Source organism: Lutjanus erythropterus, chromosome 12 (genome assembly GCF_056507025.1).
Source record: "Lutjanus erythropterus isolate fLutEry1 chromosome 12, fLutEry1.hap2, whole genome shotgun sequence".
NCBI classification, from domain to species: Eukaryota; Metazoa; Chordata; class Actinopteri; order Lutjaniformes; family Lutjanidae; genus Lutjanus; species Lutjanus erythropterus.
The window spans coordinates 28,915,344-28,943,066 of NC_139328.1; the positions used below are offsets into that span (position 1 = coordinate 28,915,344).

A 27,723-nucleotide genomic window follows, 5' to 3' on the forward strand; every position below is an offset into this window, starting at 1 on the left:
CCTCCTTCCTCATCTTAAGACTGATTCGACCGGGCGTCAAGACAAACAGCTGCTCCGCAGCAGGCTGAAAGAGTGGGAATTAATGAAGATCACTGGATAAAAGGATTGTTAGGTAACAATTGTTTCGTGTTACATTGTTTTCTGTTACTTGTGTTCACCTTAATCTGTGGCACTGAGCACAACAACGGGCCATGTAAGGAATAATGTTTATTACAGCAAAGAGAAAAATCTTGTGTTTAAGTTGTTTGTAATGCTGATGAACTAAAGGCATCACTAACAATGATTTTATTGAGTTGGTCACTTTTGTCTTTGAAACTGCAACTCATCATATTGATTTCTTTGTTTAGGAAGTAGAAAAGCCGTGAAGCTGCATCAGTGATGCTGAGAAAGGTAAGGCAGAAAAACAGTCAATACTGACTGTTAAGTTTGAGTATCAGTTTCATTGATAGGATTACTGCTTACCAGAAAGTGTTATATTATTCAGTTGTTCCTGGAAGGAGCGGAGGGTCACAATCACCTGCAGTCACTCATTCAAGGAAATACTTTAACCCTCATAAATTCTGTACTCTGAAGGACATTTATTCTGGACTAAATTTAGCCGTGTTGTTTGATGATTTAAAGGGATGACGTAGACATTATGATGGGGAAGTATACATACTACAAAGAAACAGAAACCTAACATTGACGTTTCAATGTTGCAAAATTTCTTGGATAGGAATTTAATAGAAACAAGCAAAATAATTTTATTTTTGAATGTGAGAGGCATACTTTTAGTCAGGGTAATAGTTAAAGTTAAATCTAATTTATCATGGTCAATTAAAGGCAGATACTTGCAGTATTTATTTTTGTCTGTACATCAAACACATAAGTATGGGAGTGTATGTTTATATGGATAAACATAACCATACGTATATTTATGTGTACAACAAATATGTGTTTACATGTAGATATAATTGTTTTGTATGTGGAAATGTGTGTCTGTATATGTATATATGAATGTGAGTGGATATATGTGACAAAATGTTACAAAAACACTTAAACAATGGGAAGCTTCTATTTTTATTTATTTGCTTTTCTTTACTTTTTCTAATCTTTCTTCCTCCTAATTTGATCCCCGTTAAGAGCTTTTGTATTGTTACTCTACATCTGTATATGTTTGTACCCTTTGACTTTGTGTAATCAAACAAAAAGAAAATATAAAATTATGTCAGTGGATTTCTTAACATATTGACTGTGCTCTGTATTTTCAGGGGGAGTGGGTTTGGGTGGACTCGGACATCGGGGTACCCATTGGAGCAAGAGTCAAGGAAACACCATCTGGCGAGCGGTTACTGGTGACCGATGATGGAAAGGTAAACAACCTTTACCGGCTTAGATGCTGAACAAAATGATGATATTGAGTTGTTTTCGGCCTAAAAGTGCAGTTTTGTTTCTTCTTTCTTTGACCTCCAGGAGGAGAATCTGTCCCAGGAGCTGGAGGTCTCCGTCAAGATCATGCACCCCACATCAGTGGAGGGCGTGGACGACATGATCAAACTGGGGGACATGACAGAGGCCGGCCTCCTCAGGAACCTGCTGCTCCGACACAAACAAGGCATCATCTATGTAAGGCATATGTGTAACACACAAACTGAACTGCTGTCCACCTTTGAAAGTCAACTTTGTGTCGCTGCAGTGGGATTAATTAGATTTTTACAGGTGCAATTTCACCTGAATTGTTTCTATTGATTTTAAAGGGACAGTTTAGCCCTAAATTAAAAATACATATTTTTGTCTTACCTAGAGTGCTATATCATAAGGCGGCAGTCATCTTTGGACTAGAAGTTTTTTGACAGCTGTCCTAGTAGCATCTTGCGCTGTCTTTCACTTGCAGTATTCCTGACTGAGAATTATCACCAAGGAGCGGCAGAGTTCGATTGTGTATTATGGTCTTACCTATCAATTCAGACCTGGGCCCAAAAGTCTTGACACTCCCACGTCACATGTTTATAGCTGCCTAATAAATTACAGTTTGGACTTGTGTGAAACCCAGTTACAGACGTATAGTAAACTAATGAAATTTGATAAGTTTCCATACATTGTCCCAAGATGTGTCTTCATCCTCTAGATCAATGTCTCATGCTCTGAGCACAGACAAGTTCTTCTTTTGTACCTGTAGTGCTATTTATTATATTTGTAATGAAAACGGATCTCATGCTATTTGTTACATTTGTTTTCAGAGCACTGGTTGACACAAATCGCAAAGAAACATGTTATCCCAGCTTGACCTTGGTGGTAGACTGTCTAGCCATGCAGATATTTTCATCCTAATCATTTAAGTTATTGCCCTCATAGATTTCTGCAGCCGCCTCTGTGGACAAAGAGGGTGTAGGGTCTGCACATCCCAAAAACCTCTACTTTCTTACTTTCTTCTTTCTCTGATACTGGATCAAGAAGCAAACTGAAGGCAAGATTCAGACAGAGGATGCAAACACTGTTGATCTGAAGATGTCTGTTACATCGAAAACTTTGTTTCAGTTGTCAGTGCAGTGTGTGGATCTAACGTCTGATTCTGCAGCCAACACCCTACAACAGAGGCTTATTTGTGGTCAAAATATCACAAAGAGACATTTAAAAAACTATGTTGTGATGTGTCTTTTCTACAAATAATGGAGCAGTAGATGTACTTCTTTACTGTTTGTTTTGTGTCCTGTACTCACTGTGCTTACATGGTTTCAGTCCTCAAACTTTCTTGATGTTTAGTGGAAGGCTGTTGCTGAAAACTGGACTTTTGGTTACATTATTCACTCGAGGAACTTAACATGAATGCACACTAGCCCTGGTATTGTAGTATGCTATAGTACGGACCATTGTTATCTGAGAACACAAGTATTGAGGAGCATACCTGTTGACAATACATGCGTTCTGAGTTGTACTGGCAGCAGTTTCACCTCTCTGAGTTTCTCACTCCTTGCATAACTCCACCAGTCAGATTATTACTTTACCCTGACTGTCCTCAATGTCTCACACACACCATTTTTTCTGTTTGTAGACATACACAGGCTCCGTGCTGGTGGCAGTGAACCCATACCAGGATTTTCCGATATATTCAAATGAGCAGGTGAGGCTGGTATTACCATCCATATTATAGAAGTACTCATTTCTCATGGTTGGTCATGGCATGATTTGTTTGATGTGTGTATCTTGTTGTCCTTCAGGTGAAGTTGTACCGTGGTCGAAAGCTGGGGGAACTCCCCCCACACATCTTCGCCATTGCTGAATCCTCCTACAGTAATATGAAACGCCATCTCAGGAACCAGTGCTGCATCATCAGGTGGGAATAAATCACTCAACCAAAAAGTCATGATGGCCCGTTGAAGGGATAGTTTGATATATTTGATGTGGGGTCATATGAGATACTTATCCACGATCAGTGTATTAGCTACAGTAGATGGCACTTAAGAAGGTCCACCTGAAAAAATCAGTATCTGTTTATGTGTACACTGTATTCAGTATATTTTCACCATCAGCCTTTCCTGATGGGAAATTGCTGTTATATCAGCCAAATATCAGTCTCCAAAACAACTAAAGTCCATAGGCGAAATCAGTAATTTTACCCTGCAGAACACAGGTGTTGTTGGGCTTCTGCTCCCCAGTCTGTCAGTTTGTTTGTGTTACTGTGTGACTGGTGAATCCAAACTATTCTTTTAAAACACTGAAGCCACACAACAACTCAAACAAACTAACAGATCAAGGCAGCGGTAGACCAGCAACTCGCATTTTCTATGAGGGAAAATTACAGATTTCACCTCTGGAGTTTGGTTGGTTTGGCAAGAGACATATCTGCCTTATATAACACAGTTTCCTATCAGAAAAGTCTGCCTGCCTGCAAAGTAAAGCAGTGGAAATATTCTAAATATAGTGACCACTTAAAGAGATATTGATTTGTTTAGGTGGCTAAAATACATTTTGCTGCTGACCCTGTCCACAGAAATACATTGCTTAGCTTCATACACCAGTACCTCCACTTCAAAAAATCTGAACTACTTCTTTAACTGTTTCCCATAGGCAGTCTTGAATAGAATAAATGTTGTCAGGTGTTACTTTTTTTTATCACATTTCTTCTGTCTTTCTCTCAGTGGGGAATCAGGAGCAGGAAAGACAGAGAGCACTAAGCTGATCCTCCAGTACTTGGCAGCAGTTAGCGGTGAACTGTCTGAACAGCAGATTGAGCAGCAAATCCTGGAGTCAAACCCAATACTAGAAGGTACAACTTGACTTCACTAATACCAAGACATCCAGACATACTCAACCCTGCCTTTTGAAACACGTGTACATAAGTGGTTGAAAGTCAGAAAGTGTTCAGACATGTCTGTTATGTCCCTTTACAGCTTTTGGAAATGCTAAAACAGTCCGCAATGACAACTCCAGTCGCTTTGGGAAATATTTGGAGATCTTCTTTAATAAGGACGGAGTGATGGAAGGCGCTCGTGTAGAGCAGTATCTTTTGGAGAAGTCACGTGTCTGCCATCAGGTGAGGCAGTTACGTCCAAACAAACTCAGTTCTTCTTATCTCTCCAGAGGGCAGATTCATACTGTAAACCTATAAAAACACAGTTGACTATCTGCCACAGGGCAGGTTAAATAAATATGCTGTGTCATCCCTCAGGCCCTGGAGGAGAGAAACTACCACATTTTTTACTGCATGCTGGCGGGAATGACAGCAGAGGAGAAGAAGACTCTGAGCCTTGGAGATGCAAAGGAATACATGTTCCTTACCCAGGTATTACCACAGCCATCTACAATTCACTTCAACCAAAACAAATGGCATACGGTCGACTTACAGTGAATAATCTAAACCTTCCCTCTCACGTGCTGCAGGGCAGCTGTATCGTGTGTGACGGCAGAAATGATACTGAAGACTTGAAGCGTATTCGTGCTGCGATGAAAATCCTAACCTTCTCAGAAAACCAGTGTCAGGAAATCTTCAAGCTGCTGGCAGCCATATTACACCTGGGGAACGTCTGCTTTGAGGGTGAGAGTATGCACATTTCAGAATATTATGATTCTATAATTTAAACATTATATTATTTGATTATATTATTGTATATATTATTGTGTTCCCACCAGCTAACACAGAAAATAACTTGGAAACCAGTGATGTCAGCAAGTCAGAACACTTCAGCATCACGGCGTCGCTGCTGGAGGTGAACACTTTGTTTGTCATTTCTTGTGATGTTGTAAACACAACGTGATTAACTGATCACGATTCTTCAACGTTAAATGATGACATTCTTGTCTGTTTTCTGCAGGTCCATAAGTCTTTGCTGGCGAAGAGTTTGACCCATCGTTCCATCACGACCAAAAGTGAGAGTGTGAGCAAACCTCTCAGCTTTGAACAGGCCTCTGACTGCAGAGACGCTTTTGTGAAGGTAATGAAGCCAACTTATTGACAGTAAATCAGAATGTTTGCTTATTTCCTGATTGGATCCTGACTGAGGACGAGAGGAACTTTAGCCTGTAGATGTTGACGGTGTCCTAATTCAACAACATGAGGTGATTTTAAGCTTTTATTGCAGAGAGCATCCTATCACAAATACACTTCATACACTTCTACACAGATCTCTGTTGCACAATTAAACACTATCCTCACTTTAGTAAATCCAAATTGTGTGATGTAAACTGAAATTATATTGATATGAAGATGTTTACATACCTAAATTTAAATAAATAAATAAACTAGTGAGTAAACGTTCCCCTGCTCCATATGATTTAAACATTTCATGGCTTGCTAGCTGGCTTAAACCAACCAACCAATCAAAAACATTATATTATTTTCTAGTTAGCTTACTCATCATGGTACAGCATGTAATAATTATTTCTAAAGTGTAATTATAAAGTTAAAATTGAACCACATTTTAAATTGGAGTTAAAGTTTTCGTGCAACAGAATTAAACTTAATCTAGATTTAGAGTAAAAACTAAATTGAGGTTTAAAGAGAGACTTAAATGTAACCTTTCCTAATTGTAAGCTTAATCTTAAACGCTTGTTGCCAGTTAAACCATGATTTAATCAGGCTTAAAAATGAATTAATCCGTGTTACTTGGACTGGTCGCTCATGCTGAGAAGATCAAATTTAACTTGTGTCCAATCTTTCAGGCAATCTATAATAAGCTGTTCATATGGATTGTTGGGAAAATCAACAGCGTCACCTATAAGAATCTGACCAAAACCCTGAAATCCTCCTTCGTGTCCATTGGCCTGCTGGATATCTTTGGCTTTGAGAACTTCAACACAAACAGGTCAGGACATTTCTTCACACACCCTGCAGTGTATCACAACTCGACACGTACTTCACACTGAACAAATGTCACTGTGTTGTTTTACAGCTTTGAGCAGCTGTGCATTAATTTAGCCAATGAGAAGCTGCAGCAGTTCTTCGTGAGCCACATCTTCAAGCTGGAGCAGAAGGAGTACCAGAAAGAGGACGTTGTGTGGAAAAACATCAAGTTTAGTGACAATCAGAACATCTTGGACCTCCTGGCCGGGCAACCCTGTAACGTGTTGGCTCTGATTGATGAGGAAAGCCATTTTCCAAAGGTGCCGGTGCTACACTCTGTTGCCTTTTCATGCATTCACAAGCATTATTTAACAAATCTATAAGACCTGGTACTTTTTTTAAAATTCACAGTATTGTTTTGTGTGTTACAGGGCTCAGATTCCACAATGCTGAACAAGATAAATCAGCAACATGGTGGGAACAAGGCTTACGTCGGCTCCAAATCTGGACATGACACAGACTTCGGGATTCGCCACTTTGCAGGCGTGGTTTACTACAGCTCCAAAGGTACAAAAGCAAAGTCCAGCTAAAGACTGCACACCTGCTGGGAGGTGCTCAGTAATGTGCTTTTTTTTTCCATTAAGGCTTCCTGGAAAAGAACAGAGACGCCGTCAGTTTTGACTTAATCAAGATGGTTGACTCGTCCACCAATAAGCTGCTCCGCCAGATATTCGAGACTCAGCTTTCAACCAATGGGGTGAAGATTACTAACAACAAGAAGATCATCATGACACCTAAGAACTCTCTACGGGTATGAAAGAAGAACTTTGTCAGCATGGCATTTAGTTTGGTAATACTACATACACCGTTTCTTTTCTCAGGTGAAATATATAGAGACCCCCCCCAAAAAAAACAAAAAGTTTTGAAACTTCAGTTCACAGAAAATTTCTTGACTCAGTATCAAAAAATGAGAAGCTTTCTTCTAAGGCTGAATCTTAAAAGAACGAGAAACTTTCTCAATTTATTGATTTAGCATCACAAAAAACATTGAGAACATTTTCATTATTTTGCTTTGTTTCGTCATTATTTTTTTGATACTAAGCCATCAATTTTTTCAGTTCAGTAAGTCATCATTTTGAGATGAGATTATTAGTTATTGTTTTGAAAAAATAACTCATTTTTTAAAGACACTAACTTACTATTTTGAGAGAGTCTCATTTAGAGAAATCAAGTTATTATTTTGAGACAAGTAAGTATTTTCAGATCACTAATTATTTTGAGAGATTAAATCATTCATTTGTGATACTAACTCATTGTTTTGAGAAACCCTCTCATTTTGAGACACTAAGTCATTATTTCAAGATGAGTAAGTCATTATATCGAGAAGTTTCCTCATTATTATTATTTTTTTCTTTATTGAGATACTTGAGACATGGACTTAAATTAAAATATCATATAGATGGGCAGATCATCTTACTTGTTTCAGTGCAGTAATGTTATCACCTCGATTATAGCATTCATTTTCATATACATCTATTTGCATTCTACAGTGGGACAGAGTGGACATTTATTGGTAGTGACACTAATGTGACACTTGCCGCTGTAGTGCTGACTTGGTGTCATGATTTCAGCCTCCTCTCTATCATCCGTGCAGGGCCAGACTGACAACCGCAAACAAGTGCCGACACTGAGCGGTCAGTTCCGTCAGTCCCTGGACTCCCTCATGAAGGCTCTGTCCGCCTGCAATCCCTTCTTCATCCGATGCTTCAAACCAAACAATGGCAAGAAGTCTGAGGTGAGTGACACAAGAGCAGCGACTGCAGTGCACACTGCCACAGCAACACACACCACGGTTGTTAAGTGTAGCATTTTTAAACAGAACTGTCTGACATAAGGGCAAAGATGAAGACAAACTATCTTGTGCAAAAGTGGTAGCAGTGTTTGTGTAAGTATTTACCAAATTTGAGACATTTCCTCTAAGTCCTGTTGTTTCCTGAAATAATGAATGTGAGTCCACGTTGCCTGTCTACATTTGTTTCTTCCCCTTATGGTTTAACTGAAGAGGATCAAATGAATTTTCCCATTTGCCTCTCGGCCTCTCTACCGCCTGCCCCTGCACTGGATAAACAACAACCTCCTGTTTTTGTGCCATAAAGCAACTGAGTTAATTTCCTGGAAAATATAATGCACTAACACGCAGTGTTTGGGTGTTAACTAGCTTTCCTGTCCTTTTTATTTAGTAGATAATTAACTAGATATCTTTATAGCCATTATATAAATATATATTTATTTATAGCCATGCTAGCAGTGTGGTCTTAGGGATGGCAATGCCAGTCCACCACTTTGGTCCGGACTGAAAAATCTCAACAAATACTGAATGGATTTCCATGACATTTCATATAGAGATTCTAGAGCCTCAGGCAATGAAGCCTCCACTACTGAAATGCTACTCCGCTTATTATTATGCCTCTAGCAGATCACTTATACTGTGAAATATCTCAACATCTAATTGATGGATTGGCACAAATTTGCTCTGCAGACATTCATGATCCCCTGACATTGAAAGGACTTTGGTGATCCCATGAGTTTTCCTCTAGTGCCACCATGAGATTGACATTTGTTATTTTGAGTGAAATGTCACAACAACTGTGGGACAGATTTGTATGAAATCTTGTACAGACATTCATGATGCCCTCGGGAAGAATTGCAATAGTTTTGTCGATCCATTAAAGGGAAAATTCAGCCCTTTTTGTGGACGTCCAGTCAGTGTTGATGGTAAATGTAGTCAACTGAAGCAATAAATTCCTCAGTGTTGCCTATGCTGCCAGAGAAAGCTGAGTTCTCCTGCTGCAAAATCTGTTGTTCTTCCTGCACCGTCCTGCATGGTGTCACAGTAAGCTAACAAGTTTCAAAATTGCTCCCTCAAAGCTAAAGAAACTTGATTGTGAAAATCACCAGTTCCAAAGTGAATGGACTGACAAATACGTATTTACTTCACCAGCCAAAACAAGTAATAAACCAGAGTGTTGATTACTCATACTAAATTTCATACTAATATATTGAACTAAGATGGTGAACATGGTAAACGTTATACCTGCTAAACACCAGCATGTTAGCATTGTCACTGTGAGCATGCATATATACAGTATATACACAATATGTGCTCTATAACAATAACAACAATTCTAACAAAACAGTGGACCTGAAGAAGTAACTGTGCTATTTCTGCAAAGAAAGAAGACTAAATGCTACTCATGACGACAGCATAGAGAGAGTATTCACAACTATAATGAATGTGCTCTCCTCCAGGTTTTTGACAGAGAGCTGTGTATGCGTCAGCTGAGATACTCCGGCATGATGGACACCATACGCATCCGGAAGCTGGGATACCCAATTCGCCACACCTTTGTGGACTTCCTGAAGCGCTACAGGGTGCTCCTGAAGACGACTGTCTGCGACCCCAAATTTGTTAGTCGTGATTTCACCCAGTTGACAATCATATGTTACGATGTGGACTGTTGATTTCATAAAATCAGTGCCATACTTGTGAAATCTAAAATGTTTTTGCGAAATGTTGTGCTGGATGATACTGAGAATGTCATAATGATGGCCTCAAAGAAGGTTTACTTTTTTTGTTGTCCTTCTCCTGGAGGAGTATGGGCTGTCATTAGCATCTCTTCAGTATCAAATCAATTCTTTATTGTCTCTCCAGGCAACAGCTGCTGCCTGTTGTGATGCCATCTGCAAGGCGGTGATTATGAAAGAGGACGAGTGGAAGATGGGCAGGACCAAGATTTTCCTGAGGGTGAAGAAAACTTATAATTCAAACCATTTTGTACCACAGCTTTTCTCGATTGCTTTGACACAGCAGAACATCACTGCAGATTAACAGAAAACAGTACTAACTGACATTATTATGAACCACGCCAGCATCTAATATCTTGACAATTTGTTTTCTCTTAGGGGATTATTTTTTTTAAATCAGTGGAATCTTTTTGTTTTCAGGATAACTGGCTTAGATTTACATTGACAGACAATTGACACAGCTTAACTTACAGTGGAGGACTTGTCATTGTTAAAGTATAATGTTGTGTTCGTCTTGCACTCCTGTAGGTTCATTCCATAGATCATATACTGACTAGGGATTCAACCTTTTAAATACACTGTCTATGGTTACAACTATCTGTTTCAACTGCAATAACTAGGAAGCTTCTCATTTTTGAGCACTAGGGTTTTACATATTGTGCCTTTAATCTTGGAGCATTATGACAGCTGATTGCAAGGATTTTCTTTCCACTTTTATTCAGGAATCTCATGATGCGTTCCTTGAACGGCTGAGGGAAGATGAGCTCAGCAGGAAAGCTCTGGTGATCCAGAGGGTCATGATGGGACAAAAAGACAGGTACAGTCTTAAGAGGAGTAAAGGACGCATCACATAAAGAGTATGAACTCTGAATTGAATGAGGCCATGGCTACAAAACTTTATCTTTGTTTACATCATCTGAAAAGGTACGTTTGTTCCTGTACTCTAGTGGTTGGTTGAGGATCTTTTTTTTCCCTGACTTAAATGCTTTACTTTTCCTCTTTTTGTAGAAAGTCTTTTCTGAAGAAGCGGAGGGCAGCTGTGGTGTTGCAGAAGCACTGGAGGGGTTACAGGGAGAGGAGAAAGCTAAGAAAGGTGTGACGTCGTCAAGACCTCAGAGCATGAAGCTGACATGAAGCTCTCTCCTTGATGCTTGTATACAGAGAAAACTCATCTCTAGTGCACTGACCTTCTCCTTTGTTTTCCTTGTCGCTCCACCAGCTCCTGCACGGCTTTAGGCGTCTGGCATCGAAGATCCGTAGTCGGAAGCTCCGGGCACAGTACCAAAGACAGAAAGCAGCAGCACTCACCATACAAAACCAGGCATGTACTTTTAAAATGTAACTTTTAAATTTATCAGTGTGCTGCTGCTGTGTTCAAATGCACTTAAAATGTGTTTTTTTAAGAAATTCAATTAAAAATTAAATCAATTTTCCTTTTTTTTAATCAAGGGTGAATTGATATGTTATTTTTCAGGACTGTATAGCAATTATAAGTAATCAAGGAAACTGATAACTTATATATTGCAAAAAACTGAAAATCTTGGTGTCAAAATTTAAAATAACAGTTTCAATAGTTGAAGTCAGTCAATCAGTCCCTAATTTTTATATGTTAAATGTATTTTCAAACCTAATCTTATTATTACATGCAAAACACAATAATTACAAGTGTTATTAGTTCTAAGTAAAGTGAAAGTGTGAATTGATTGTAAAGCCTCCTGTGGTAATGTGTGATTTGTGAGTTTGGGCTTTATAAATAAAATCTGACTCGACTTGAATAAGAACATTCATATTATTTCTGATAAACTGCAGGTACGACGCTACCAGGCAAGGAAGGGCTTTAAGCAGAAGAGAGAGGCTGTCATACTGCTGCAAGCTTACACCAGAGGACTGCTGGCCAGAAGAGCGTTTGAAAAGACGAGGAATGATGTAGGAGCTGAAACCAGAAACAACACAATAACTGTGAGAAATCTGTGTCTCGTTATGAGTATGGTCACCTTTTCACCCCCTTCTTTCTCTATCCTCTAACCCAACTCCTCACAGGCCTCCCTTGCCTTGGCCCTTCAGCAGCGACTGACAGTTATCGCCCAACTAGATGAATCTGATGAGGAGCCTGAGCCAATCATTGAACGGGACTCAGTTGAGGACACATATGATCTCCAGCCCACTCCTCCTCCAGAAGAGGTCGAACAGGATCCGTCAGAGTCAGATGAATCTGAGGTTGGACGATATTTCTTTGATCTGCTAATGCGACATTAACGTTTGCATTGTGTTGAATGTAATTAATTAATTGAGTGATATTAACTCTATTACATTGCAAAGAAGACAAGAAACACGCCAGAGCCAGTGGAGATAATTATCGCTCCACCCTCAACCTCAACAACCCCGACACCATCGCTGGACGAGGAGGACGACGAGTTTGATGATGCCAGCGATGAGTTTTCCTTCTACAAGTTCAGCATCCTTCACTTCCAGGGCAACGCCACACACACGCACATCACAGAGAGACTCAGCCGGTCTCTGCTGCACCACGATGATGAGGGTGACGCACTGGTGAGAGGACAGAGAGGAACGAGGGGCAGCTCTAAGGGATTTTTTGAAAATCTTTTTCCAAAGTTCACACCCAATCTCTGCTCTCATTTCCCACCAGGCATGTCGGACTGTATTTTGGATCATTCTGCGTTTCATGGGGGACCGGCCAGAACCAAAATCTCTGGATGGGATATCTCAAGCATCTAGCACCATCTCGCATCATCTGCCTCATAAGCAGGGCAGGAGACTGAGCAACCTGGTGGGACTGGACCAGGTAACATAGTCTCTTTATAGCATATCAAGAATAAAAATAACAGCACATATATTGAACATTTAAATGGGTTTTGAAGGCTCATAGTAGTGCCAAAATATGTTGTTTTGAAACTGCAGAAAGCAGCATTGAATTTTTTCCAGTCAAACAATGCCTACATTCAATCCTTTTGGTACCCAGATTTAGAAAAAAATGACTGTATAATTTTGCTCACAGTCTACCATGGCAAGCATTCTTCACAAAGACGAGCCTTTGAAAATAGGGATCGAATGACGTGCAGAATTACAACTGAAACAACGTGAAAAAGTCTCTGGAACAACATCTGAACACTCACAGAAATTAAAAGTAAGCTTTATTTCTGTAGCACCTTTCATATAAGAAATGGAGCTTGAAGTGCTTTACAAGAGAAATAACATCAACAAGTGATTCACATAAAAACAGAACAGACGTAGAATGAACATAGAAACAGGAATAGAAGGACAGAATTAATGTAAAATAAGATGGAGAATAAAATGCACTTGTTAATAATAGTGAAAGTAAGAGAAAAAGGATAAAATAGGGGTAGAATGCATAACATAAAGAAAAAAATATGTTTATGTTAGTGTATAATGTAGTATTACCTTAGAATGAGCCATTTATATCTACAGAGTCTCCCATGGAGTCCACAATGTTGCATTTTCCTTTTCATTTTCCCTTCCTGATTTTCACAAGTTTTGTGGTCAGTGTAGGTTCACCTACATGCTTGGAAGGGGAGGGTGAGGCGAGATGTTTGCATCTTGCAATGTGCAAGCTCACTGTTAGATGCCACTAAATCTTGCATATTAGTCCTTCAAAGGCCAAAGTTAAGAAATAAGTGTGCAGCTTTGCTTCTGATATCTAGATAGGTAGTGTTTTACATAGGTTTGAGGTGTAACTGAGAAAGGCTGCATCCCCAATTTTCTATTGGCTGTTGCTGGAAACCTCCAGTATACAAGCAGCAGATGATCACACTGTTCACACAATAATGAAACATGTTCATGCATACTTAAATGATAAATCTGTAATGTATTTACTGTAATAAATCATAAAATGGCCATGATATGTCATGGTCATATGTTAATGGAGTTTTGAAGGCAGTGAGACAGTCACTTAACTCAAAGTGCAGACTGTTTATTTTCAGAGCAGTGGGCTTTTGTTTTCAAGAAAACAAGCTTAGCTTGGCAATTGACAGTTATAAACAGCAGATCAACTTACAGTGTAGGAGTCACCGTCACTTGTTATCGTCAATTTATGATGTTATACGCATCCTGTACTCCTACAAAGCTCATGCAGCCTGCAGAGAGGGGAAAAAAAACTACATAGATTGTATGTTAAATAGGATTTCAACCTATGTAATATACAGTCAATGGCTCCAACTGCAGTACTCATGCACAATTTCTCCATACTGCTCCTTTAAGAAGAAACCATCCACAGTCAAATTGTAAGAGCTACCTGTGGACAACAAGTTCTTTAGTGGTAACCAAATATACTGAATCAGCTGCTTTACAAACAGCTTCTTCTTCTTCTGAATGTCAGACATCAGTTATTGGTCTTACTTCTACTGATCCTGTCTTTTCTGTGCAGATAATACTCAGGAAGAACAAGAAAAAGTTTGGAGGTGGAAGAAGAACCTCTGCTATTCTTGAGGAGGTCAGCACTGACGTTGCTACGATATCCATCATCTTGTCATCATTTCTGTGTTGATTCATATTGTGTGCTGTGTGCTAATTGTTACTCGCGTTGTCGTCCTCACCAGCCGGAGAACCTGACAGAAGACGAGGACATCATGATCGGTGAGGGGTCCACGCTGGATCGGCCACTTTCAGCCCTGGAAAAACTCCACATTATCATTGGATACGCTCTATCAAGACGAGACATAAGGTAAAAATGGGATAATTGTTCACATGATGACAGATAAATGAACATGGGTACATACAATTTCAAAATAATGTTATTTCAGTTCATTTGCATTCCTCTTGACACTGTTCAGCTCTTCTTTTTTTGTTTGTTTCTGTTTGTCACTTTTTTTTGCCTTTCTTTCATGTTTTTCTCGACCCGTGCAGGGATGAGATTTACTGCCAGATCTGTAAGCAGCTGGTGAACAATAAGAACAGGAGGAGCCGTATGCAAGGCTGGACTCTTCTCTCTGTCTGTCTTGGGATCTTCCCCCCAACAGACCTCTTCATGAAGGTCAGCTTGTAGCATTATTATTCTAATTTCAAAAAATTTGCCCTCGTTTTTAAAAGATATCCCTCCTCTCATCACCTCTGCTTTTATCACAAGTAATTGTTGAAGGAAGATAAACACAGTTCTCGCCCGCCTGCTGTGTTGATATGATCAAAGTAGCAGAATAAGATAAGATCAAAAACACAAACATCTTTAAATGTAGCTAAAGAGTCCAATTACAAACAACCTGCGATTATATAAGAAAAACTGAGAGAAAAAAGGTACTTAAATATAGCAGTAATTGACACCTTTTGTCTTCTGTGTATGTACGCTTAATGAAACAGTGAAATGTTCTGGGTCTGGTCAAATAGTTTAGTTTTTATACTTTTTTTTTGTTTTAAGTATTATTATATCTACTGTGTATATTAATATAAAAAATGACGGTATTCTGTCAGCACAGAAGGAATATTGTACCTTGCTTGAAAACATATAATTATAATCTATAACTCTACAATATCCAAATACAAAACAGACTGAAGAAATGTTCAGTGTCCAACAATATGCAAAGAGCAGAAACAGTTTCTCTGTTTATTTGGTTTCTTGAATTACAAACAGTTCAAGATACCAAATCTTTCCATTGCAATGTGCAAAATAATCTGTTTAAATCGTGTTTTTAGCAAGAAAAGATGACGTTATTACAATCAGAAATATACATTTTATTTACACTGAGTGTTTTTATGGTGCATCATTATTCCATTGGTCAGCCATTTTGGAGGTATTAACCATAAACAACTCATCTGTACTTGCAACTGTTCCTGTTAATGTGCTGCCTTCAAACGGGGTCAACTTTACCACAATCTTATGGTATTCACAGCTTCGTGAGTGGAAATTTTCTGAAAGCTATATAATCATGAATTATTATGAGTTCCGTTTGCAAACAGCAATTTTTGCTCAGAATGTTCAGTTTTGGTCGACCAAATATAAGCTTGTGAGAATAACAATCTAGTTTCTCATTTATTGATTTAATAAATTGGTTGAAGAAGGACATTTTAATTGTTTATATGTTTATGACAGATTGATTGATTGATTTATTAACATCTTAAGATATTCAGTTAAATTTCCAAAAATGTAATGATCAGTTCATCTCATCTACCTGAGTTTTTCACAATACACGTCAATGATTCACTGAGTTGATACTATACTTCCAGTCCTTTGTAACATTTGAGGTCTTCAGTCGTCTGTGGACTCGAGGTAGTTGACTATGTAGGGATCGGAAATAGAAAGTGAAAATTGTCTGGATGTCAGTTTCAAGAAGAGAGAGCCAGCTCATATAGATCTTCACCAGCTGTTATCCTTAGTTTCTTTAAATATCACACTCCTTCTTGCTGATAAAGACTCTCTGGAATTGAATATTCAGCATGTAATCCATTCTGTTGTTTACATCCCAGTACCTTCAAAATGTCTGCTCATCCGTGTTACTAATCCAACCTTGACATTACTGCAAACACCCTATCAGCTGTTTTCAATGCATCGAGTCAGTTCTTGTGTTGCTTTAGCTGAGACATGTTCAGAAACAGATTTGATTATAAGAAACCCAATATCTAATCCACAATAATTTTATTTCATTTCAGCATTCTTATAGAAGAAAATAGTGCTTATGTCCTCCAAGCTGGCAATATATTTGATTGACCCTGTTCTGTTCTGCTCTTTTCTACAGTATTTGGAGAGGTTTGTCCAGAAAGGGCCGAATGGTTATGGAGAATATTGTTCTGAGCGCCTGCAGCGCATAAAAGTCAATGGAGAAAGGAAAGAGTTGCCCTGTTGGATAGAGCTAGAGGTAGGCTTGCTGTTATGGTAACAGTATTTTCTAAGCAGGTTTATTGCTGGGAACAAAAGATTTTCTTGAGCAGTACACGTGACCTGACATCATTCGGCTTCCAAATTATTCGACTGTTTTCTTGATTTAAGTCCAGTTTCTTCCTTCTCCTCCCTGCTGACAGGCTGCCAAGTCCAAAAAGCCCATTGATGTGTCTGTGACTCTAATGGACGGCCGCACTGTCAGTCTGCATCTGGACTCAACTTCCACTTCGGCTGAAGTCTGTCAAGCTTTGGCTGACAGGATTGATCTTCAAGACACATATGGATTCTCCCTGTACATCAGTCTCTTTGACAAGGTGAGCTTTTCTCGCTTGCCTCTCGTCTCCTCATATACAGTCTCATACATTCTGTGATTTCAGTTTCCGAATGTTGTTAAATCAGTGCTGAAATCCAGTACAAAAAAGAACCTTTCATGTGTTTTGTGTCCAGATGTGGTCTCTGGGCAGCTCTGGGAGGCATGTGTTGGATGCAGTGTCTCAGTGCGAGCAGGAGATGAGGAGGCAGGGCAAGGAGGAGAAGGACACCCCCTGGAGGCTGTCCATCCGAAAGGAACTGTTCACACCCTGGCATGACTGCTCAGTGGACCCAGTCAGCACGGATCTAATCTACAAACAGGTCATCAAGGGACTCAAGTCTGGAGAGTACACCAGTGAGAAGGTGAGGCTCAGGACTGACAAGACTTTGTTTCTCTAACATAGTGGTCATTTCTCAGTTGAAAGCCAGAATAAAAATCTTTCTGCACACAGGACTGTCTGGATAAAAGTCCTGTGTTTAAGCCACACCCTCATCCACCACTTCCTCCTGTTCATTTAGATTTGTTTTTTAGTCTTTGGTCTTTTTGATCTTCTTGTTGGCAGCACACAGCCTATATTATTTGTATTTATGACATTTTAAATGAAACTGAAATTAAATGTGTAGACCACACTTCACCTACCAGTGAAATGTGGCTTTGGAGAAATACCTTCAAACTAATCAATATCATTTCTCTTTCAACAAACAGCTGAACACATTATCAAAATGATCAAACAAATTTTTGTTTTGTTTTGTGTTGATGTTGTAACCGAGGTCTTAGATGTTCAGACCAAATATTAACCAGATTTACACTAAAAATCCATTTTGAAATCCAGATTGGTGCTCACTGGGTGCCGTCATCAAGTGGCCAAAAAAATACACATTTATATAAAAAACAAGCATAGTTAAATGTTGTCCTCTAACTGTCTTCAAAACAAAGTGAAAAGACTTGTTGTTACTTTTGGTATGTGTTACATTAATCTTGATCCCTGTTAATTTCCAATTCAAAATGAACAACAAAAATAATAAACCAAAGTGCAGAAAGTGTATCCAATAAAAATGGATTTCGTCTTTCAGGAGGATGAATATGTCGACCTGGCAGCAAAGCACTATTACATCCAGTTTGGCGCTGCATATGACAAAAACAACATCCAGAAGGTGGTTGAGGAGTGCATCGCCACGACACTTATTGAGAGCAAATCTATGACAAAGTGGATCCAGATGATCAGCTCAGCTCACTTACAGGTACAGTGCATTCAGTCAAACAGAAGGAGTGACTGTATGATTTTTACAAATATGACTGGAGCAAAACAAACTGGATTTTTGCAGTGTTTTAAATGATATATAGTTTCATTTCTATATCACATGAGCATTATAAAGGTGAGTTACCTCAGGGTTTTTCTTACGTTCTCATCGTACAGGGTGCTCATGTCACCGAGAAGCGCAAGACAGAAACAGTGAAAGGAGAACTGGTTGACAGCGCCCGAAGCATATGGCCTCTTTTCTTCTCCAAGTTTTATGAAGTTACAATGATGTCAGGTCAGTCAACATGCCACTTATTTTACACAAAATATTTAACATGTTTTCCTCAGCGTCCAGCAATATTACACGAGAGGGTATGCTTTACATCATGATCGGCACGACTTACCACTGAAACACCAATAATAACGGTAAAGCTTACCCTTCAGTGTAAATATTGCAATTATACAATGGTTACTAACAAAAGATATAATCAAAATAGTTTCATATTGTAATGAGAGATGATTTCTACTCTCTGTTGAGTCAGCCACACATACAACCACAAAACTTGTAACTAAGATATCTGCTGAAAAAAAAAACTTTTCCATGGGTAGATTTAGCTACTAAGTTCACAAATGTTGAGGCAAAACAGAGTTTTGCATCTGATCCATACATTCCCATTATCTCCGGAGAGTTGTAAAGCCCAAAAGTCAAAATATATTGAAAAAGAGAGATGTTTATTGTGCTTCAATACATATTTCTTGGCGTTTAGCAGAGGCTGCACCTGTATGAAAAGAGTGGTGTAGCAGCAACAGCAAAATAAATTATATTCATTAAATAAAGTTGATTTTATTATTCTATGAATGTTACTTTAACAGCTGCAAGAAATAACCAAACAGGAGGCCATAGTCTATACAAGCCTACTGTGGTTCATTATTTATTTTCATTATTCTCCTTTCTGTGCTGAGTATTATGTTTAGTGATGAGACCTGAGTGCTGTCTTGCTGATTTGAACACGTTGTAAATGTCTAGTCGACCAATCAGATTTCTTGTAATCATATATAATATACCCACTTATTGCTGAACATCCCCACTGAAAAGGCAGACCTCTTACAGCTCTGCTCCTGAATCATTTCCATATCCATCCACAGGACCTCCTTTGCCTAAAAGCATGTTTGTTGTGGCTATAAACTGGAACGGCATCCTCTTTGTGGACGGAAGAGACAAGGTACTCCTTGAGCTTCCTTACCTCGAGATAAAGGAAGCACACATGATGAGGTATGGATAACTTCTAGATTTATTTGTTCTGCTAATCTTTGTTTTCTTTTACTCCCGTGCAAAAAAACCATTAAACTGAGTTTTTATGTTTGCAACCTGTCTAGTGACAGCCAGTACAGTGCTCGGTCGGTGAGTTTGCTCACAGTCAGAGGAGAGTTTGTCCTGAAGTCTGGGGAAGCTGCCGACATGGCAGCACTGATAGAGAGAAACCTGGAGGGGCTGAGACAGCGCTCAGTGTACGCACTGGCTCAGCAGGACACCAGCAAATCAGGTAAGAGTCCACAGCATGCAGAGTATAGGATAGTAGCCTCCAGTACGTTGCATTTACGTAGTTCATGCGCACAAATAAAAACACATGGCTCTGTGTGTCTCTTGCTCCTGCAGATGACCCCATGTTCCTGGTTTGTAAACGAGGGGACCTGCTGCTGGTGGACAAAGATGAAAGGAACTCTTCTAATGAAACCTGGATCAGCGCGACCAACCAGCGGACCACCAGCAGAGGTGCAGTCTACAAGGACACAGTGCAGTTTCTGCCGACTCTCAGCGAACCCTCTGAGGAATTGCTGGTAAAGTTTCTCATTTGGTCAGACGTAATCAAAACATACAACTTGATTTATACATGAATAAGATAAAATGTGTTGGAGAAGTGCAAAAAAAAAAAAAACTCAGAGGCTCTTGATCTGAGCACATGATTTAATCCATAAGAAAGGAGAAAAAATTTTTAGAGATATGGAAAAGAAAGAGAAAGGGAAAAAGAAGATGAGAATCAGTGAACTTCTATAAATTAAACAAACTGTAACTGACATGTTTAACTGATAGGAGGCTTGTGTTCATATATGATTTTTGATAGCTGAGGATTCTACATATTATAGCTATATTCTACATGCATATTGTAAAAGAGTGGCAACCCCAAATATAAATACAGCTTATAAATACACCTGTTGTTGGTATTTACATGATGTAACTATGTGTCAGAACTAAGATAAGTAACTTTGCAACAACAGACTTGGTGTGCATCAACAGTTATTGACTTAATTCAAGTCTTAAAAATGGCTGCACGTGCGTACGGACATGAAAATATTGCACAGCGAGTTCTCAGCTCTACAGATCCAGCAGTGGATCTGTGAGTCCGATGGTTGGCATGAGCCCCCCTGGTGGTGTGACTAATGAACTGTCTCTGACCCATCAGGATCTGCTCAGTCCAGGACAGAAGAGAGTTTCAGCGGCACAAATTGCCCCACAGAGAGAAGAAACAGTGGCTCCTGTCTCTTTGAAAGAGTTTGCACTTGAGAACTTCAGGTAATTTTGTCACTTTTGGAATATTTAATATTCATCTAACAAAAAATGTGGTTAAATTTTGTTGCTAGCGCAGTTGAAACAGTAGCTTTGCTGGGCATTTGTCAACAAATTTTATCATACAGCTTCTTCAACTTTTATACGAAGATTTAATTTTTAGAGATATTTTTCAATATTGCAAAAAAACAAAACAAAACAAAAAAAAACATGTACTGTTTTTCCTCGGGCTCACAGGCCTGCAAGTAAAGACGCTGGTCGACAGGGTGCATCCAGAGGAGTCACCAGGGAGAAGCTGTGGGCTTGTTCCAGAGAACCTCTCAAACAGCCGCTGATGAGAAACCTGGTCAAAAACTCTGAACTCAGCAACCTGGCCTGCAACGCCTACACTGATATCCTTGAAACTAATGTCTCACTGTTTTTTTTTTCAGATTTTTGACATCTTGGGTGCTTCACATCCCTGTTTTAGTAACAGTTATAACATTGGAGAATGTTGAGATACTTCACTTTGACATGAATTGTTATGAGGTTCTTATTGAGAATCAGTGTATAATCTACAGTAGATGCTGGTCAATATGCCCTCAAGTGTAGGAGAAGCGGAGAGGATCACCAGCATGGAAGTAAAGCAATGTACTGCTGTGGACAGGGTCAGCAACAAAACATAATTCAGCAACTTAACAAAAGGTCCACCTAAAAACATCAATATCAGTTTAAGTGTATGATATATTTAGAATATTTTTAGAGTCAGACAGCATTTTCTGATGGGAAATTACCGTTAGGTAAGATAAATATTGCTTTCTCCAAACCAACCAAACTCCATAGGTGAAATCAGTAATTTTACCTTGCAGAATAGTAGGGTTCCTGGTCTAACGCTGCCTTGATCTGTTAGTTTGTTTGTGTCATTGTGTGACTTTGGTGAATCCGAACTATCATTTTAAATAAATACAATAACACAAACAAATGAACTGATCAAGGCAGCAGTAGACCAGCGACTCCTGTGTTCTGTGAAGTAAAATGACTGATTTCATCTATGAGTTTGGTTGCTCGGGAGAGAGATATTTGCATAGATTTAACTGCTTTTTTTTTTTTTAGGTGGACCATTTTTTTGGGTTGCTAAAAAACATTTCATTGCTGACCCTGTCCACAGCAGTTCATTGCTTAACTTCCATGCTGGTGACCCTCCTGCAGACTGGTGAGGTGCTGACTGACATCTATTTTAGGTAATACAGTGACTACTGATAAAAACCTCATAAAACCTTGCACCAAATATCCTGGACTAACCTTTAAAACAGTCAAAGTCTAAGCCTGGTTCAATGAATCTTCTAAACTGTATTTCATTGTTTTGCTTTCTTTACTAAAGCTGCATGTAGATGAATGTGGAGGAATCTTGTAATCATAGAATAATCTTATATTTACTCACTATATTGCTGGTTCCACACAATGAACATGGACAGTTTCTAGAGAAATTAACCTCTCTGTGAATACATACAGAGAATATGTGTGATACAGATCCAAGTCTAGTTTTATCACTGTCTATATGAGTCCTTAACTTTGGTTGCCACCTATCCTGAAGTACATGGGTGACTACCCAATCAAACACGCTCGCAGTCCTATAGAGCTGACTGACCAGATCTTTGGTCCACCCACCCAGCATGTGGCCCTGCAGGATGAGATCTACTGTCAGATTATGAGACAGTTGACCAGTAACAACAACAGGTGCTCCCTCACTGTCTACTTCTTTATTTTAAAGAGTAAAATTACTAAATCAGTAGGCAACATATCCAAACCTCTGTGGATTTCTCCCCCTTCCTCTCTTGCTCTCCCTCACTCTCAGGTTGAGTATGGAGCGTGGGTGGCAGCTGATGTGGTTGTGTTCAGGCTTGTTTCCACCCAGTCCCAGTTTGATGAGACACACTCAGCGCTTCCTGGAGTCACGGCCCAGAGATCAGCAGGCTGCCGAATGCATGCAGAGGCTGCAGGAGATGCGCAGGTCAGGCTGGAGTTAGAAGCAGAAGTAACAGATCACAAGTGTGAGATGACAGCAATGTCCTGTATAAAGGATTGGTCACTGGAAGTTCTGTACTAAATTGAATTTGACCAATTTAAGTATGGATTTTGAATATTTGCTGGGTAGTTTAATGTATGAATTTGTGAATCACATGTACACAAAATGGAAATAGTTTATTAAAAATTTCAAAGAAATCATCAGCGCATCTAAGAAAGTCACAGCAACATGTCAACTGATTGAAACAATATTCTACTTTTACTCTAAAGTAGAAAAAGACAGAGCTTTGGTATTGTTGCAGGCTTCATTTTGAATATACAGCACTTTATATGTCTATTTATAAATTACAATAAAAGAGATTTAGCTGGAATACAATAAAAGAAATTTATCTGCTTTGTACCTTCAGTAAGGAGCCCAGGAAGTTTGCACCTCATCCGGTAGAGGTGGACGCCATCCAACAGAATAGCACCCAGATCTTCCACAAAGTTCACTTTCCAAATGACACAGATGAGGTATGACACAACACTGTCTCTCCCTTTAAACACTAGATGAAGCGTGGATTACATTACTGCTTTCTACGTAGGCAACTAATGGAATTAGGAACTAAACTGTTTTTCACATTTATTTTTTCCCTGTTTTACATGTAGTTCTGTCAGTTATTTTGTTATTCTGTCATTGGTACCTTTCCTTTATGTTTAGAAGCATAAACCAAAACAATTTTCCACTATACATATATATATATATATACATATATATATATATATATATATATATATATATATATATATATATATATATATATATATATATATATTATATAAATAAATATATATGTGTGTGTGTGTGTGTGTGTGTGTGTGTGTGTGTGTGTGTGTGTGTATAAAACAACCATCTTCCAAAATATATATATATATAAATATATATAAATATTTATTTTCTTTTCCAACATAGACAAGCCTAGCCCATATCTTATTTAAGTAGGTAGGAATGTTTTCTTTCCCAGGATGGGGTATTATGGCCCACCCTACTGTGCCTCTGATTGTCTTACCCCAACCTTGCACTCCTCATACCTAAACCAACTCAACCAAAAACCCACAAAGGGAACTACCAACAGAGTCACTGTAGGGTGGGTCGTCACTTTGCTCTCCAAGGAAAAAAACATGTGTGGAAACAGGAAAGGAGAAGTTTGACAGAGGTCGCGCTGGGTCCCAAGATTGCTTGACTGGTATTGCGCAACCAAAAAGGGGTGGGACATAGGAAAGGTCAACTGATATAAGCTCGTATACATGTGTAAAATGTGAGCTCTAGCAGAAGCTGATTTGCTTAGCTCAGCATAAAGACATAGAGATGAAAGAGCTAGCCCCAGCTCTGTTCAAGCCCAGCACCTTTGTTTGATGCAGAAAAAAACTACAGTAAGTGTGAAAATGACAAATTTAGTGTTATGCATTTACATTTCTCATTAAGCTTCCATACTTACTGTCCTTGCTGTTGTGCAGATATTGGAGGTGACATCAACAACTACAATCAAAGAGCTGTCCGTCAGTATCGCCTCTCACCTCGTCCTGAGCTCAGCTGAGGGATACGGCCTGTACCTGAAAACACCCAGCAAGGTGGGGCTGGGTAATACTCCTGTTTGATTGTTGATTCATGTGTTTTAGCTGGTAAATACTTTATCATGTAACAGAAAATGTAAACTATAAGTTGAAAATATGAACTGTTATTAGAAGTATTGATTTTTATGTGAGTTTAAAGAGACAGTTTGTGGCTTGGTTTGTATCGATAATATTGATGTAGAAACAAAAATATGAGACAATGAGGTCATATATTTCTTTACCATGTGCAATATATTGATGCTATTCTGTCTTTAATTCTCAGATGATAAGCTTGGATGAGCAGGAATATTTCTTTGACAGTTTAAGACAGGCTTCAGACTCTCCTAAGAAAACTAAAAAAGCGAAAGAAGGTAATGCATCATACTGACACATTCACTTTTTACATGTCAGTGCTTCTCCATTTTTATAATTCAAATCTTGCTTCTCAGGCAACACGGCCAGCGTGGTCTACCTTGTAATGTTCAAGAGGAAGCTCTGGTTCAATGTCACCCCAGGGAAAGACCTGGTTGCAGACCTCACTTTCCATTTCCCACAGGTATTCAACCCGAACACTCTCTTCCCTCTGTGGACTTTTAATCCTTTTCCTCTGAATTGTCCAGAAATGTCGTGACACATGACCTCTGTTGTGCCTCCAGGAGCTGCCCAAGTACCTGAAGGGATACCACACCTGCACCAAAGAGGACATGATCAACCTGGGTGGGCTGCTCTTCAGAGTTAAAGTGGATTCAGACAGGTCGCAGTTTGTCATGATCCCCAAAATGCTGAAGCACCTGGTTCCTGCTGACCAGATAAAAAGCGTGTCCCCTGAAGAATGGAAAAAGGTAAAGGAAGAAATGTACAGAGGCAGGACAGACATGGATGACATGTCTATTCATCTATGAAAATGGAAAAGGATCCTAGGTGGAGGTTCCAGGAGAGAACAGACTTTGTTGCTGGCTTGGCTGTACCAACAAGGATTCATTTTTAAACCTGATTCAATCATGGTTTAACTTTAGATTATGTTGCACAAAACTTCTAAATTAACTTTTAAATTGAGGAAGGTTTAATTTAAACATATCTTCAAACTAGATTAAACTCAATTCTGTTGCTCCTAAATGTTAAACTTTGGTTAAAAATGTGATCAAGTCTAAAGTTTAAAGTGACATTTTAGGAGGTCTAATGTTCAAAACGGCTGCCTTTTTGAGACTAATTTGAGCAAATTAATTAAGTTCCTCAGAGAAAGTTACAAGGCTCAGCCTAGTTGAGCTTTATGATACATCTCTTCTTTGTTTCAGGCAGTTTGTTTTTTTCCTGCTGTGTTTTTGTTAGTAATCTTCTATTATTTACCACAATTGGTCCATTAATTCAGCCAATAGTTTTTTCTGAAAGGAGGAGAAATTTGAGCTTCTCTGCTAAACCATCATGAGTGCAGTTACTTTTTAACTAGTAAATAAATAATGTAACATTTTGTTAGCTATCTAGCTAGCTAAAAACAAAGGTAACATTTTGTTAACTTCTTTGCTGGCTACCAAACAATATAAGATTTTGTTATCTTTTTAACTAGCTAGCAAACAAAGAAACATTTTGTTAATTTGTAGCTAGTTAGCAAATAATGTAACATGTTAACTTTTTTGCTAGCTAGCAAACAATGTCACATGTTGTTAATTTTTTAGCTAGCTAGCGAGCACAGTAACCTTTCGTGAACTTTTTAACTTGCTAGCAAACAATGTAACAGGTTGTTAAACTTTCAACTAACTAGTAAACAATGTAACTTTTTTCACTTTTTAGCTAGCTTGCTAGCTAACAAACAAACTATTTAATTTTGATTTAGATCAGTAAACTTGATGTAATGATGTAGTAAACTGAGATTAGTTTTAATTGTGCAACAGAGCTCTGCTTAATTTTAAATCTGGATTTACTAATTCTAAACCTAGTTTTGCAAAACTCTCGATTAGAACTACTCTTAGATGGTGCAACTCAGTCTGTGTCCAGTGTAAGGGATGTCTGCTGAGTGTTTTTCTCTTTGCTTGTGTTCTACTTGCAGCACATCATTTCCTCCTACAACAAGCAGAGTGGCATGACGGTGCAGGAGGCCAAAATTGCCTTCCTGAGAGCCATTTCAAGTTGGCCGACCTTCGGCTGTGCCTTCTTCGAAGTCAAAGTGAGTCATCAGGATGAAGTGTTGGCAGGCATTAATTTCAGAAAACTGTCTTATAATATATGATTTCATTTGTATTTGACTTGCAGCAAACGTGTGAACCTAGCTACCCAAATATACTTTTGATTGTCATCAGCAAGCATGGTGTCAGCTTTATAGAACCAAAGACAAAGGTATGCACAATAATAAGCCTTGAATTATGTATATTAATATGTCAAGTTGTATGGTAGTTAAGTATTTTATTGCACTCAAACTATTACATCCTAATGTAGCTTAATCACACTGTAAACCTTTTAGGAGGTGCTGGTCATGCACCCGTTCAACCGCATCACAGACTACCACAGCAAAGGAAACCACTTCCAGATTACCATCGGCACCCTGGTGAGGGGCAACAACTTTGTCTGTGACACCCCGCATGTGAGTGGCTGTGTTCTCATTGCGTAATGTCCAACCATTTCTTGCAGGAGAAACCAATACACATCATTCTGTAAATCAGTCTGTCCATTCATGTTAATGAGCCAGCCTGGGATTAGTCATTTTGAAATTAAACAGATATCCATTTCCTCCTTTTACAGGCCAGAACAATGGAAGACCTTCTTAGATCATATTTCAACATGTACGAGGAGCAGCTGCAGGCCTTTCAACCAAGGAACCTCTTGTTTCCCTGATTCTTCAAGGCCACAGCAATAGACTGAACTCCTGTGATGAATATGCACTCTTGATCAATATCTTTACATTAATGTATTTTAATTGTCCCTTAGATAGATTACTTCTAAGAGTGTTGTATCGTCATTTTTTCATTGTCTTGTTTGCAACTCCAACCTTGTCCCATTGTGAGACCTGTTGAACATGTGTAGAACATGAATGCTACCATGATCTATTTAAATCTAGTGTTATTAAAATGTAATATGTCCAACATTGAGTCATTTATCTCAATATATTTAGCAGAGACATTTGTCTGTTCCTTCATTATTTTGTCATTTAGCTAAAGTGGATTAAGGCTGTGCTTTAATTTGATGTTTTCATATTATTTATACAAGGACCAGAGGTAAGGTTTAGTGGCATCTAGTGGTGAGCTCGCAGATTTCAATTGTTGTCTCACTCTCCCCTTCCAAGCATGTAAGAGAACCTACGGTGGCAGCCGAACAGGTGATCATGAAA

General features: G+C 38.9%; 1 protein-coding gene across 1 annotated transcript; it reads left to right on the plus strand.

The window, feature by feature from the left end:
* LOC146318163 (unconventional myosin-VIIa-like) lies at positions 1-27,478 on the plus strand. The gene is made up of 50 exons (XM_084731731.1): positions 1-112; positions 348-390; positions 1,251-1,352; positions 1,453-1,605; positions 3,032-3,100; positions 3,198-3,313; positions 4,119-4,246; positions 4,371-4,513; positions 4,649-4,762; positions 4,861-5,014; positions 5,110-5,186; positions 5,292-5,411; positions 6,139-6,281; positions 6,369-6,579; positions 6,691-6,826; positions 6,904-7,070; positions 7,914-8,054; positions 9,569-9,727; positions 9,972-10,064; positions 10,567-10,661; positions 10,853-10,937; positions 11,064-11,165; positions 11,654-11,770; positions 11,885-12,061; positions 12,164-12,394; positions 12,492-12,647; positions 14,247-14,312; positions 14,419-14,543; positions 14,726-14,852; positions 16,546-16,665; positions 16,829-17,002; positions 17,136-17,363; positions 18,075-18,242; positions 18,419-18,536; positions 19,388-19,514; positions 19,619-19,785; positions 19,899-20,080; positions 20,704-20,813; positions 21,045-21,199; positions 22,370-22,523; positions 22,642-22,797; positions 23,219-23,324; positions 24,309-24,422; positions 24,688-24,775; positions 24,854-24,960; positions 25,061-25,246; positions 26,449-26,565; positions 26,652-26,735; positions 26,860-26,979; positions 27,138-27,478. The coding sequence occupies exons 2-50, from the start codon at positions 379-381 to the stop codon at positions 27,228-27,230; spliced, it is 6,393 nt and encodes a 2,130-aa protein (XP_084587857.1). The 5' UTR covers positions 1-112; positions 348-378; the 3' UTR covers positions 27,231-27,478.
* The last annotated feature ends 245 nt before the right edge of the window (positions 27,479-27,723 follow it).

Excerpts from the sequence above, each read along its gene's own strand:
- LOC146318163 (XM_084731731.1), top strand. Across the intron at positions 24,961-25,060 it reads TCACTTTCCATTTCCCACAG|GAGCTGCCCAAGTACCTGAA; the intron begins GTATTCAACCCG and ends TTGTGCCTCCAG. Across the intron at positions 25,247-26,448 it reads CCCCTGAAGAATGGAAAAAG|CACATCATTTCCTCCTACAA; the intron begins GTAAAGGAAGAA and ends TTCTACTTGCAG.